General features: G+C 48.5%; 1 protein-coding gene across 1 annotated transcript in view; it reads left to right on the forward strand.

Moving 5' to 3' along the window:
* Positions 1 to 662: 662 nt before the first annotated feature.
* The window catches only part of LOC111156137 (TNF receptor associated protein 1), a 53477-nt gene continuing 41128 nt past the window's right edge, over positions 663 to 13011 (forward strand). Inside the window, exon 1 of the mRNA XM_022516795.1 lies at positions 663 to 753. Coding sequence (XP_022372503.1) covers positions 678 to 753 — 76 coding nt within the window. The 5' untranslated portion in view covers positions 663 to 677. The remainder of the gene's footprint in view (positions 754 to 13011) is intronic.

The following is a 13011-nucleotide window of genomic DNA, read 5'->3' on the forward strand; positions in this document are numbered from 1 at the left end:
CACAGCAGCTACACTCAGGGTGCTGAGAGCAGCACAAGCTGCAGTGCTGCTGAATCACTACGTTCTACACCTGGAACTAATCTTAGTGTGTCAACCATACTAAAATTAAAAAAAAAATTTTTTTTTCTTAATTAAAAGGAGTGGTGGGTCTCGGCCTCAGCCCCATCTCCAGCAGGACGCGAGACAAGGAAGGAATAAGCCCGGTTGTGCTGGTGGGGGCGGCTACTGCGTTCGCGCTAGGGAGTGGACAAGGCCAGCCTGAGGTCCGTCCCTTCCCCTTCCGCGCCCGCCTCGGTCCGGCCAGTGGCCGGGGAGTTGGGGGGGTACGATCACAGTCTCAGTCCGCGCGCCGCCTTTTCACAGCCTCCCGGGCCTGCGAACGTCAGCCCCATTTTAGGGATGCACGAAGTGAGGCCCTGTTGGCGGGCGAGTGCCCCACGGCCCCTCCCGTCGCCCTTGACAACGCGACACAAGGTCACGGGGGGCCCGCCCCCTGGCCCAACTGTCCCCGCGCGGGCCTAGGGCGCGCGCTGCGCAGGCCCCCGCCCACTCTCCGGCTCAGGCAGCGGCCTGGGCAGCCCTGCGCTCACCGTGACGTCACCGCGCCGCGCCCGAGGAAGGCCCCGCCCCGCCCCGCCTCCGCCGCGCGTGCTGCACGGGTGCCGGGGAGGGCGGACATGGCGCGCTTGCTGCGAGTGTTGCTGCTGTGGGGACGCAGCCTGCGGGTGCCGGCCCTGGCTGCCGCCCCGAGAGGTAAGGGTCGACGAGTGGGCGGGCGGGCCTCTCCTCCCCAGGTCCTGGGCGCGCTTCCTCCTCCGTGGGAGGCACGGAGGTTCTGTGAGATTTAGGCGCCACCTGCGCGGCGAGCGTGGAGCGTCGTGGTGTTGCCGGACTGCCCGGGTTTCCTCCCCCACCCGCCCTCAGGTAGCGGGGTGGAGCTCCGGCCCGCGGGACTCCTGCAGGGGCTTCTCCCCGTCGAGCCCTCCAGCTCGTTTTGGGGCGGAGAGGTCGAAGGCTCTTCGCTCCTGCAGCCGAGCGCAGTTTCGGGGAGTGGGAACGAACTTCACCTGGGCGACCGTGTAAGCCCCTTCGTGACAATGCTATTGCTCCGCGCCCCCAAGTTGTGTTATATCGGGGCGATGCAGAAGCCACTTGGTCTCCACCGTGGTGTGCATGTGGGAACAACACTGAGTGCCCACTCTGCCTGGGACATGGCCGCGAACCGGGCAGAACCGCTTCTACCCTGGACTCTGGGTTCTTGACCCCGGTATTCCCAGGACCTGAAACTGGTAGGTGCTCAAGTAAATGGCCAAAAAAAGAAAAGAATAACCATAACTGCTTTCTTACTCTTCTCTCGGAAGAAGCCATGAGCGAACGTTACAGCGTTCTTTTGAGGCTCTGCACACACTCACACACGTGGACAGGTGTCTGTTTTTATGTGAAAAGGCGTAACCTATATATGTAGTTTCCTCCTGAACTGTTTTTAACGTTCTCTGCAAAGCTTACGCATTTTGTGTCGGTAACCCCCGATGCCGGTGGCTGCATAGTGTCCTGTGCTGTGGAAGTATCGCCGTTTATTTAGCCGTCCTGTTAATGGACGTAATAGAGTTAATGTCTGTGGTTTTTTGTTTTTGTCATTACATTGTTATGTAGAATGGGCGAGTATTTAAATCTTCGGGGCACGTGTATGGCATTTCTTTAGAATTTCAGAATCTGAGTTTTAGAATCGATGGTTCAGGGTCTGTGCATATTTGAAATGTTAGTTGACATTGCCAAATTGCTGTTGAGAAAGGCTTTATCAGTTTACATTCCCGTTAGCAGGGAATGGGACTGCCTGTGTCAAGGCACGTCCTCCAAGGATAGTAGTGAGAATGTTTTCATTTGCTTAATGGCCATTTCTATATCTTCTGTGAATTTCTTTTTCACGTCTCCTACATTTTTTCTTTTACCTGAGTTTTTTTTTTTATTTTTTTATTTTTTTAAGATTTTATTTATTTACTTGACAGAGATCACAAGTAGGCAGAGAGAGAGGAGGAAGCAGGCTCCCCAGCGAGCAGAGAGCCCAGTGTGGGGCTTGATCCCAGGACCCTGGGATCATGACCTGAGCTGAAGGCAGAGGCTTTAACCCACTGAGCCACCCAGGCGCCCCTTACCTGAGTTTTAAATTTTGGTGCAGTATTACTTTTTTTAAAACAGTTTTTAAAAATGTATTGGTTAATGCATGTTGACTGTAAATTTTATACTTTTGCTTGTACCCACTATCTTCTTTCTTTATTGGATTTATTTCCTGTCATACGAGAGTATACCTTTGTGTTAATTTTGCAGAAGTCTTTGGGTTGTAAATTTTCTAAGCCCCACCATGTCTAAAAGATTTCATTTTGCGCTATTCCTGTATAGTAGCTTTCCTGGGTACTGTATTCCAGGTCAAAATGATTTTTCTTCGAAGAGTGCGGGTATTGATCTGCTGTTCTCTAGCATCTGTGTTACAGAGGAGCGGTCTTAACAATTTTATTGTTTCTTTTGTAGCTAACTTGGTTTTGTTTTTTTTTTCTTTTTACCTTTTTCTTAAGGTTAAGGGTTTTTTCTCTCTTTCTTGTTCATGTTCTAAGATGTTCCAGCCATGTGTGTTGTAAATCATTCTTTGTACCACGTAGTGTCTCTTCTGCTGGGAAGACGCGCCGGTTTTCAGCCCAGCAAGTTTTTGTTCTGATTTTTTTAACTCTTTCCCATAATAATCTGCGTCCCTCTTCTTAACTTCTGTCACAGTCTTTTCTTTGAATCTGGGATCGAGAACATTTTGGAATCGTGGCGTATTGCAGACGCCCTTGATGCCCACCCGTGTGGGCAGTCATGAAGGTGCAGTTGTTTAGAGGGACTGAGGGATGGATGAGTTTAGCCTAGAAAATATGTATCTTATACAGTGGGGGAAGAGAATGAGAGAAGTCACCTCGACAGAAAATTCAGAATTCACCTGTATTTTTTTTCCTATGTTGGTGGGAGAGTGTTGCCAAATGTTAACATGTGCTCAGCTTCGCGTCTGAGAGTCTGCCTTTGTCACCCTCCCAGTCCTTCCCCCCTGCTCTGTGATGTGTGGAACAGTCTCAGCTTGTGGACTTATTTTTCATTTTTGCTCATTACTTAATTCAACAGATACATTTTGAGGGGCATCTGGCTGGCTCACTCAAGGCATGCAACTCTTGATCTCGGGGTTATGAGTTTGAGCCCCACGTTGGGTGTGGAGATTGCTTAAAAAAATAATAAAAAAATACATATTTTGAATGCTCCCTGGGACTTCAGAGAGGATGGGACCCTGCTGTTGGGGTCATAGGTTAAGTGGGAGCATGTGTTTTCCAGGCAGTGTACTGGGCCATATTGCCATATCGGAGGCCTGTTTGGCCAGTCAGGGAGGGCAGAAACGTGCGGATGATTGCTCAAGTGGATCTCACAGGAGAGGGTTATGAGCCTGGTCTTGCACCAGGTGCAGGGTATGGAGGCGCTACTGAATGACTGGGTTTGACAAGAAATGGGAATATATGGGAGTGAGGGTGAAGGAGGCTGAAAATTATGTCCTTTCTCTTCTGTTGCATGTAGACTTGTGGGCCATTCTCTGTAACTCTCAGGATAGCCACAGTGCCAGACATGGGCCAATATTTGGGGGGAACCCAGCTGCAGGCACTGTGAGGGCCACACACCTGATTTTCTGCACGCGCTCAGGACCAGGTGGGTGGCTGATTCCAGCGTTGTCCCCGGTGCATCAAGTTGACTGGTGGTAGAGAACCAATGAGTAATTCCTTCCACTGGTAGAAGGTAGTTATTATAAGGAGTAGAGTTGTCAGAGCCTGGGTAATCTGGAAAATATAACATTCATAGTAAAAAAATATAAACTGCCATCAAACGTTTGCACCAGTTCTGATGAGTAACAGAAGTAATGGATTTGCCGGTAGACAGACAAGGAAGACTCCCAAGGAAGAGACGATGGGCTTGAAAGGTCAGCCACAGGCCTGGTCTCCAAAAGCGGATGATCGTGTTCTGAGGTGGAGAGGGTGGTGGGTTGGTCTTTTCACGCGGCCGTGTACCTGCCGTGTACCTGCCGTGTACCACAGCCCCTGAGCCCTGGTCCTGCTCTCGAGGACGCTGTTCTCACTGTTGGCCTCGCCAGGACCCCATCACGAGGCAGCCACCATAGGACTGCTTGGGTCTCGGGTTAGTGTTTTCTGCCTTTTCTAGTCTCTGTAAGCCGGAACCTGTGCTGGAATTTTCTAACTTAGAAGTGAGACTTCGAAGGGGTGAGGAGTCTGCCCCAAGCACCAGAAGAGTCCGAAGAGCGGGGTTGCCCACTTTGGTGTAGGTCTCCAGCCCGGCAGATTTATTTCCCCAAACGAGCCCGCCTGGACCTTGTACAGCCCCAGTCTTACATTTACTGCTTTTATCTTCCTGTTGATTTCTTCTGCTTCCTCTGTCTGCTCTCTCTTTGGGGGCCCATGCCGTGTAATTCGTGCCCTCACAGCTCTTGTTGCAGCCGTCATGAGACTTGAGGCAAATGCTGGCATTCCCAGGCTCTCTGCAGGATGAGCGGAGCAGTCCTGCGGGCAGATCTCACTCCGCGAAAACCTCTCCCTGTCGCTGACAGAACGTTTCGGTAATAGGCTTGATCGTTAACTGCTCGGACCTCGAATGGCTTTGCCTCCTCTATAAACCGTGGTGCAGGGGCCTCAGTCAGCACCATGAGGCACCAGGCCCGGGGTGTGGGGTGTGGGGTATGTGGTCTGCTGCCCAGGAGCCACCAGGTGGGCCGTGGGCATGAAGTGCTTTGGCAGGACCAGAGGGCTGAGTACCTGCAGAAGATAAGACTAACCTGAGTGTAATAGGTTAGCAAAGATCTTACTAGTTACTAGCTGAGTAGTTGGCCAAAATTAAGGCCCCTCCAAAAAAAAATCTCCTAAGTGTTTGCTGCCCTCGTGCGTTGAGACCATTGCTGCTTGAAGGGGTGGGGGGTGCGGGGTTGGGGGGCCGGAGTTGGATTGAGGGGAAACAAATATTTCTCAGCTCTGCCCCCAGAGTCCAATCCCAGGTAATAAAGGTGATTTCTGTAGGGAGACTGACCGAAGCATTGGTGGTCCGTGTGTCAAACCAAAATACTGTCTTGGCATCAGCGAAGTGTATTCGGTTCACACTCCAGTGAAATGTTTTCTTTCGGGGCGCCTGGGTGGCTCAGTGGGTTAAAGCCTCTGCCTTCGGCTCAGGTCATGATCCCAGAGTCCTGGGATTGAGCCCCACGTCGGGCTCTCTGCTCCGTGGGGGGCCTGCTTCCTCCTCTCTCTCTGCCTGCCTCTCTGCCTACTTGTGATCTCTGTCTGTCAAATAAATAAATAAAATCTTTTAAAAAAAATGTTTTCTTTCAAAGCCAGAGGCTGTTCTTGAATTGCATTTTCAGTGCCTTCAGTGTAGCCAGCTAGAATTTTTCTTTTCTTTTTTTTTTTTTTTAAGATTTTATTTATTTATTTGATAGAACAAGCAGGGGGAGCAGTAGTCAGAGGGAGAGGGAGAGGCAGGCTCCTGCTGAGCAAGGAGCCCAGTGGGGTTTGATCCCAGGACCCTGGCATCTTGACCTGGGTTTGGATACGGAAGACTCGACTTTTACTAGGAAGCTGCTGTTTGCTTATTCTACAAGGAAATTCTGTAGCATTTGGTAAAGATCAATTTTGGGGTTTTCATTTCTGATACGGCTCCTAAAGCCACTGGGAATGACAGACTATGAAAGTTGTAGCTTAGAGACCTGATGTCTACTTGGGCATCCTCCCTGCCTGCTTTTCCCTCGGACGACCCCCACAGATTAGGTAGATGGAATTCAGGTGTTCCGAGGCATGGGCTTAACTAATTTGAAGAGCAGTTCCGTTATTTAGGAGCCATATAATCAAGATATGTGATTAGAACATTAAAAAAAACCACACCCTTAATTTTGAGATAGCCAAAATGAATATAGTATTAAAAAAAACCCGGGGTTCCTGGGTGGCTCAGTGGGTTAAAGCCTCTGCCTTCGGCTCAGGTCATGATCCCAGGGTCCTGGGATCGAGTCCCGCATCGGGCTCTCTGCTCAGCTGGGAGCCTGCTTCCCCCTCTGTCTCTGCCTGCCTCTCTGCCTACTGTGATCTCTGTCTGTCAAATAAATAAATAAAAATCTTTTAAAAATTAAATAAAATTTAAAAACCAGATTATATGGCAGCACTATTAACAAGTAGGTCTCCGTCCTCTGGTGGAAGTGGATGTGTCAGCTAGCCAGTGCGGCTCAGTGCCACTGTGTTCACACACACCGACATTCTCGAGCTTGTGGAGAGCAGAGCGCCGGAGGGGACCTTCTATGAAGCTTACTTTTAAAGAAGCGAAACATTTCATTTTAGCCGTTATGATTGGAAGTCTTTCTGAAACAGGTACATCAGACAGAACGTAACTGAACCTTCCTTGGATCTTTTCAGGGTCATTGTGATAGTCTGTGGTTTTCTCTGGTAACATAAAGGCCCTTGAGGGCCATGGGGTAGGACGACTCCCATGTATAACGTGTCCCCACAGGGAAACTGCTATTTGGGTGTTGCTGTGTTTTAAGCTTTCTTTCCTCTTATTTAGCTAATCAGGCCTTCCTGGGGCCATGTTCCCTCCTCTGCCAATTTCCAGATGTGGGCTTGGAAACTAGATTACAAAACTTGTTAGTTGCAGATTTTTAATTTTTTTTTTAATTTTTTATTTTTTAAAAGATTTTGTTTATTACAGAGACACAGCAAGAGAGAACACAAGCAGGAGGAGTGGGAGAGGGAGAAGCAGGTTTCCCGCCGAGCAGGGAGCCTGATGCAGGGCTCGATCCCAGGACTCTGGGATCATGACCTGAGTCGAAGGCAGATGCTCAACGACTGAGCCACTCAGGCGCCCCATCTGCAGATTTTTTTTTAAAAGAGAAAGATGGGTGGCGGGGGAGACACTTGGGTGGCTTAGTCGGTTGGGTATCTGCCTTCAGCTCAGGTCATGATCGAGCCCCATGTCGGGCTCCTTGCTCAGCGGGAGGCTGCTTTTGCTCTGCCTCTGCCGCTCTGCCTACATGTGCGCATGTGCGCGGTTGCTCTCTCTGTCAAATAAAATCTTCAAAAAATTAATAGAGAAAGAGGAGTTGTTAGGGCAAGAATAGTCTTGGGTGACTAAAGCCTCCTTTTTTGTTGTTTTGTTTCTTTGTATTTAGAGAGTTGATGTTTCTTTCTCTCTCTCTCTTTTTTTTTTTTTTTTAAAGATTTTATTGATTTATTTGACAGAGAGCACAAGTAGGCAGAGTGGTGGGGGGGGGGGGGGGGAAGCAGGCTTGCCACTGAGCAGGGAGCCCAGTGCAGGGCTCCATCTCAGGACCCTGAGATCATGACCTGAGCTGAAGGCAGCTGCTTCACGGACTGAGTCACCCAGGCGCCTCTCCATTTCTTTCTTTCTTTCTTTCTTTTGTTTTGTTTTGTTTTGTTTTGTTTAACCCACATTCAGTGATTTCGAAACCAGCCACCAGGATTGGTGGGTCACCAGTCTAGACCTGTAATCTGCGAAGCTGTCTGAGTTCAGTGTCTGTGCCTTCTGAGAAGAGAACCACGTGTTAGTTGAGGGCCTGCTCTGACTCCAGTGTCCTGTGGGAAAGACAGACCGCAGAGTGTCCAGGAGAGCCCCCAGACGGTCTCCCACGTTGGGTAGTGCTAGCAGTTCAGGAACCATCCCGCTGCCTCCTGTGCGCCCCCGGGGCCAGGCAGACACAATCCTGACCTGCGAGGTGCTGGGGTGGAGACGAGTAACGTGGGGTGAGCGTCGCACTGGCGAGGAGAGCAGAGCAGAAGGCCTCCTGCTAGAGAGGGGGCAGGGAGGCCGCCGCGGGGAAGGGGAAGGGGGCTGCGGAAGGGCGGCTCAAGTCGAGGCAGCGGCCGGTGCCAGGATCCTGAGGCCGCCGCGGGCTGGCGTGCTGCGGGGACAGCTGGGAGCCGGGTCAGGTGTGCGAGTCTCAGACCGCGATGTGGCGGGTGGGTGCGACGCTGCACGGAGTTCAGCGGCCGGCTGAGGTTATGGGAGTTTTCTGAGAAAAATCCTTCCAAGTTTTTGTTACTGAGAAAGTAGGGCTGTTTTCCAGAACCGGTTGTTACAGTGAAAAAAATCTCCTTCCTCCCTTAGTGCGCAGCGGTGCGGAAAAGCCCCTGCGGCGACAGGGGGGCGCGCACCCCGCTCCTTAGGCAGGAGAAGCTGCAGGGGGGCCCCCCGGGTCGGCCGGGTCGGCCGTCGGGCCTCTCGCGCCCTTCCAGCGCGGCATCTGGGGTCCCTGTCCGCCGCTGCCGGCTGTGCCGTCTCCTGTGTGGGTGCCGCGCTCGGCCCTTCCCCGAGGGGCGTTCGGGCTGTTCCCGGGTTTGCCGGAATCACAGGCCACGCCGCCTGCCGCTGCTCATACCTTCCCCGGCGCGCGTCTCACGTTGGTTTAAAATCTCTGCTACCCCGACAGCGAACATGCTGTCCTGTTTCCACACGCCTTTCTTCAGTCCTGCATGTGTCAAGCGTCTCCTGATGCAGAGCCACTGGTGTTTCTTTTTTTGGGAATTGCCCTGTTCTGTTAAGCTCCTGGCATTTTTGTTACAGACCTGTAAGTGACCTTCTGTGTGCAAGCTGGCCCTCTGCTGTCTGCCGACTGCGTTTGGTTTTTTGGTAGCGCGGTTGTTCTCAGTCGTCCATGTATATGGGATCAAGGGTTGTACACTCTACCGAGTGCACCAGCCGGGATCCCCATGTATATATTTTTAAAATTAAATTGTAGGGCGCCTGGGTGGCTCAGTGGGTTAAAGCCTCTGCCTTCGGCTCAGGTCATGATCTCAGGGTCCTGGGATCGAGGCCCGCATCGGGCTCTCTGCTCAGCAGGGAACCTGCTACCTCCTCTCTGCCTACTTGTGATCTCTCTCTCTCTCTCTCTCTCTGTCAAATAAATAAATTAAAAAAAAAATCTTTAAGGGGCGCCTGGGTGGCTCAGTGGGTTGAGCCGCTGCCTTTGGCTCAGGTCATGATCTCAGAGTCCTGGGATCGAGTCCCGCATCGGGCTCTCTGCTTAGCAGGGAGCCTGCTTCCTCCTCTCTCTCTGCCTGCCTCTCTGCCTGCTTGTGATCTCTCTGTCAAATAAATAAAAATAAAAAAAATCTTAAAAAAAATCTTTAAAAAAAATTAAATTGTATTTATTTTTATTTATTTTTAAAGATTTTATTTATTTATTTGAGAGAGAGAATGAGAGGGGAGGGGGTCGGGGGGGGGAGCAGATTCCCCAGTGAGCAGGGAGCCGGATTCAGGACTTGATTCTGGGACTCCAGGATCATGACCTGAGCTGAAAGCAGCCGCCCAACCAACAGAGCCACCCAGGCACCCTATTTATTTTTGTTTTTAAAATGTTCTTGTATTTTTAAGTAATCTCTACACCCAGTGTGGGGTTCAAACTCACAGCCTGAAATCAAGAGTTGCGTGCTCTGTCAACGGGGCCAGCAAGTGATGAGAACTTTTATGATTGATTCTGTTTGTTTTAATTTTTGTGTGCTCCACAAATTTATGGTTCTTGAGTTATGTATTTTGTTTAGAAATCATTTCCCCTTAAGTCAAAGAAAAAGATGTCAGAATGATCATTATTGGTAGGAAAGGCAAATCTTGAGGGGTTACCTCGTACCCCCTCCAGAGGCTGGAATGAAAACCACAGGTGATTATGATGTACTTTGGAGTGTTGAGGTCCGGAGCCAATGGCCAAGGAAAGGTTCTTGAGACGTCTTTGTTGCAAAGTGGTGGTTTTATTAAAGCACGGGGACAGGACCCATGGGCAGAAGGAGCTGCACTGGGGGGTGAGGAGTGACTGATTATGTAAGAGTTTATATTCTAGTAAGGGGAGGGTGATGTTAGGGCTCCCGGAAATTGAGTCTGTAGGTTTCTGGAGATTGCTTTTTTCCTTCTCCCCACCCCCACGATTGTATTTATTTATGTGACAGAGAAAGGGGGGGAGAGAGAGAGAGCACAAGTAGGGGGAGTGGCTGAGGGAGATGGAGAAGCAGACCCCCCACTCAGCAGGGACCCTGATGTGGAGCTCAATCCCAGGACCCTGAGATCATGACCTGAGCTGAAGGCAGAGGCTTCACCAACTGAGCCACCCAGCCCCCCCACCAAAAATGCTTCTTAAAATATCTCTTATAGGGGTGCCTGGGTGGCTCAGTTGGTGAAGCACCTGCCTTTGGCTTGGTCATGATCCTGGGGTCCTGGGATCAAGTCCCACATCGGGCCCCTTGCTCAGAGAGGCAGCCTGCTTTTCCCTCTCCCTCTGCCTGCTGTCCCACCTGCTTGTGCTCAGTCTCTCTGTGTCAAATAAATAAAGAAAATATTTTTTTTTTAAATAGCGCTTATGTTTTCTTCCAGTATTTCTAACTTTTATTTTCACTTTTATAGCCTATCTGCAATTTTTTATATAATATTGAGAGAGGAAATTAATTTTAATATGGTAGCTTTAAGTTAATATGCTTAACACAGTTAATAGTCTTTCCTCGTTGTTTTAAATAATCTTGGCTACTCATGCAAAAGTTTAGTTTTCCATATGAATTTTAGAATTAGGTTGAATAGTTTAAAATTGAGTTTTCACTGGGCTCATGTTAAAAATACAGGCTTATTTGGGACACCTGGGTGGCTCAGTGGGTTAAGCCTCTGCCTTTGGCTCCGGCCATGATCTCGGGGTCCTGGGATCAAGTCCTGCATCACACTGGGCTCTCTGCCTACTTGTGATCTCTCTCTCTGTCAGATAAATAAACAAAATCTTTAAAAAAAAAATACAGGTTTATTTTAAGACCGATTTTTGTCTTTGTTTATTTTAAATAACTTTTTTTTTTAAAAAAGATTTTATTTTATTTATTTGACAGAGAGAGATATCACAAGTAAGCGGAGAGGCAGACAGAGAGAGAGAGGAGGAAGCAGGCTCTCCGCTGAGCAGAGAGCCCGATGCGGGGCTCGATCCCAGGACCCTGGGATCATGACCTGAGCCGAAGGCAGAGGCATTAACCCACTGAGCCACCCAGGCGCCCCATGTTTATTTTAAATAACTTTTATGCCCAGTGTGAGACTCAGGCTCATAACCCTGAGATCACGAGTCACACTTCACCACCTGAGCCAGCCAGCTGCCCAGGGAAGTGATGTTTTTAAATATTTACTCTTCCTATCCAGGGACATTTCGCTGAGCTTTTTTCTTTTTTAAAAATTTATTTTATTAAAAAATTTTTTTTTAATTTTATTTATTTTTATTAACATATAATGTATTATATGCTCCAGGAGTACAGGTCTGTGAATAATCAGTCTTACACAATTCGCAGCACTTACCATAACCCATACCCTCCACAATGTCCATAACCCAGCCATCCTATCCCTCACCCCCACCCCAGCAGCCCTCAGTTTGTTTCCTGAGATTAAGAGTCTCTTATGATTTGTCTCGCTCCCTGGTCCCATCTTGTTTCACTTTTTCCCTCCCTGCCCCCCCACCACCCCCCACCCTGCCTCTCAAATTCCTCATATCAGAGAGATCATATGATAATTGTCTCTCTCTGATTTACTTATTTCGTTTAGCATAATACTCTCTAGTTCCATCCACTTCATTGCAAATGGCAAGATTTTGGGGGTTTTGATGGCTGCGTAATATTCCATTGTATATATATATATACACCACATCTTCTTTATCCATTCATCTGTTGATGGACGTCTAGGTACTTTCCACAGTTTGGCTATTGTGGACATTGCTGCTGTAAACATTTGGGTGCATGTGCCCCTTCGGATCACTACATTTGTATCTTTAAGGTAAATACCCAGTAGTGCGATTGCTGGGTCATAGGGTAGCTCTATTTTCAACTTTTTAAGGAACCTCCATGCTGTTTTCCAGAGTGGCTGCACCAGATTGGATTCCCACCAACGGTGTAGGAGGGTTCCCCTTTCTCCTCATCCTTGGCAACACCTGTCGTTTCCTGACTGGTTAATTTTAGCCATCCTGACTGGTGTGAGGTGGCATCTCACTGTGGTTTTGATTTGTATTTCCCTGATGCCAAATGACATTGAGCACTTTTTTACATGTCTGTTGGCCATCTGGATGTCTTCTTTGCATTTATGTCTGTTCATGTCCTCTGCCCATTTATTGATTGGGTTTTGAGTTTGATAAGTTCTTTATATATTTTGGATACTAGTCCTTTATCTGATATGTCATTTGCGAATATCTTCTCCCATTCTGTCAGTTGTCTTAGTTTGGTTGACTGTTTCCTTTGCTGTGCAGAAGCTTTTGATCTTGATGAAGTCCCAGTAGTTCCTTTTTGCCCTTGCTTCCCTTGCCTTTGGTGATATTTCTGAGAAGAAGTTGCTGCGGCTGGGGTGGAAGAGGTTGCTGCCTGTGTTCTCCTCAAGGATTTGGGTGGATTCCTGTCTCACATTGAGGTCTTTCATCCATTTTGAGTCTATTTTTGTGTGCGGTGTAAGGAAATGGTTCAGTTTCATTTTTCTGCATGTGGCTGTCCAATTTTCCCAACACCATTTGCTGAAGAGACTTTTTTCCATTGGACATTCTTTCCTGCTTTGTGGAAGATTAGTTGACCATAGAGTTAAGGGTCCATTTCAGGGCTCTCTCTTCTGTTCCATAGATGTATGTGTCTCTTTTTGTGCCTGTACCATACTGTCTTGATGATTACAGCTTTGTAATAGAGCTTAAAGTCTGGAATTGTGATGCCACCGACTTTGGTTTTCTTTTTCAACATTTCCCTGGCTATTCGGGGGTCTTTTCTGGTTCCATATAAATTTTAGGATTATTTGTTCCATTTCCTTGAAAAAAATTGATGGTGTTTTTATAGGGATGTGTTAATGGCTGAGCTTTTTTGATCCCTTTGTAAATGTGTTTTATGTGCCTAGTAAATTTTTTTAGTGTGTTTTTATTTATAGATAGGCTATTTTATGAATAGGTCATAGATACAGCAA

This window comes from Enhydra lutris, unplaced genomic scaffold (genome assembly GCF_002288905.1).
Source record: "Enhydra lutris kenyoni isolate GAN:26980312 unplaced genomic scaffold, ASM228890v2 scaffoldscaffold45, whole genome shotgun sequence".
NCBI classification, from domain to species: Eukaryota; Metazoa; Chordata; class Mammalia; order Carnivora; family Mustelidae; genus Enhydra; species Enhydra lutris.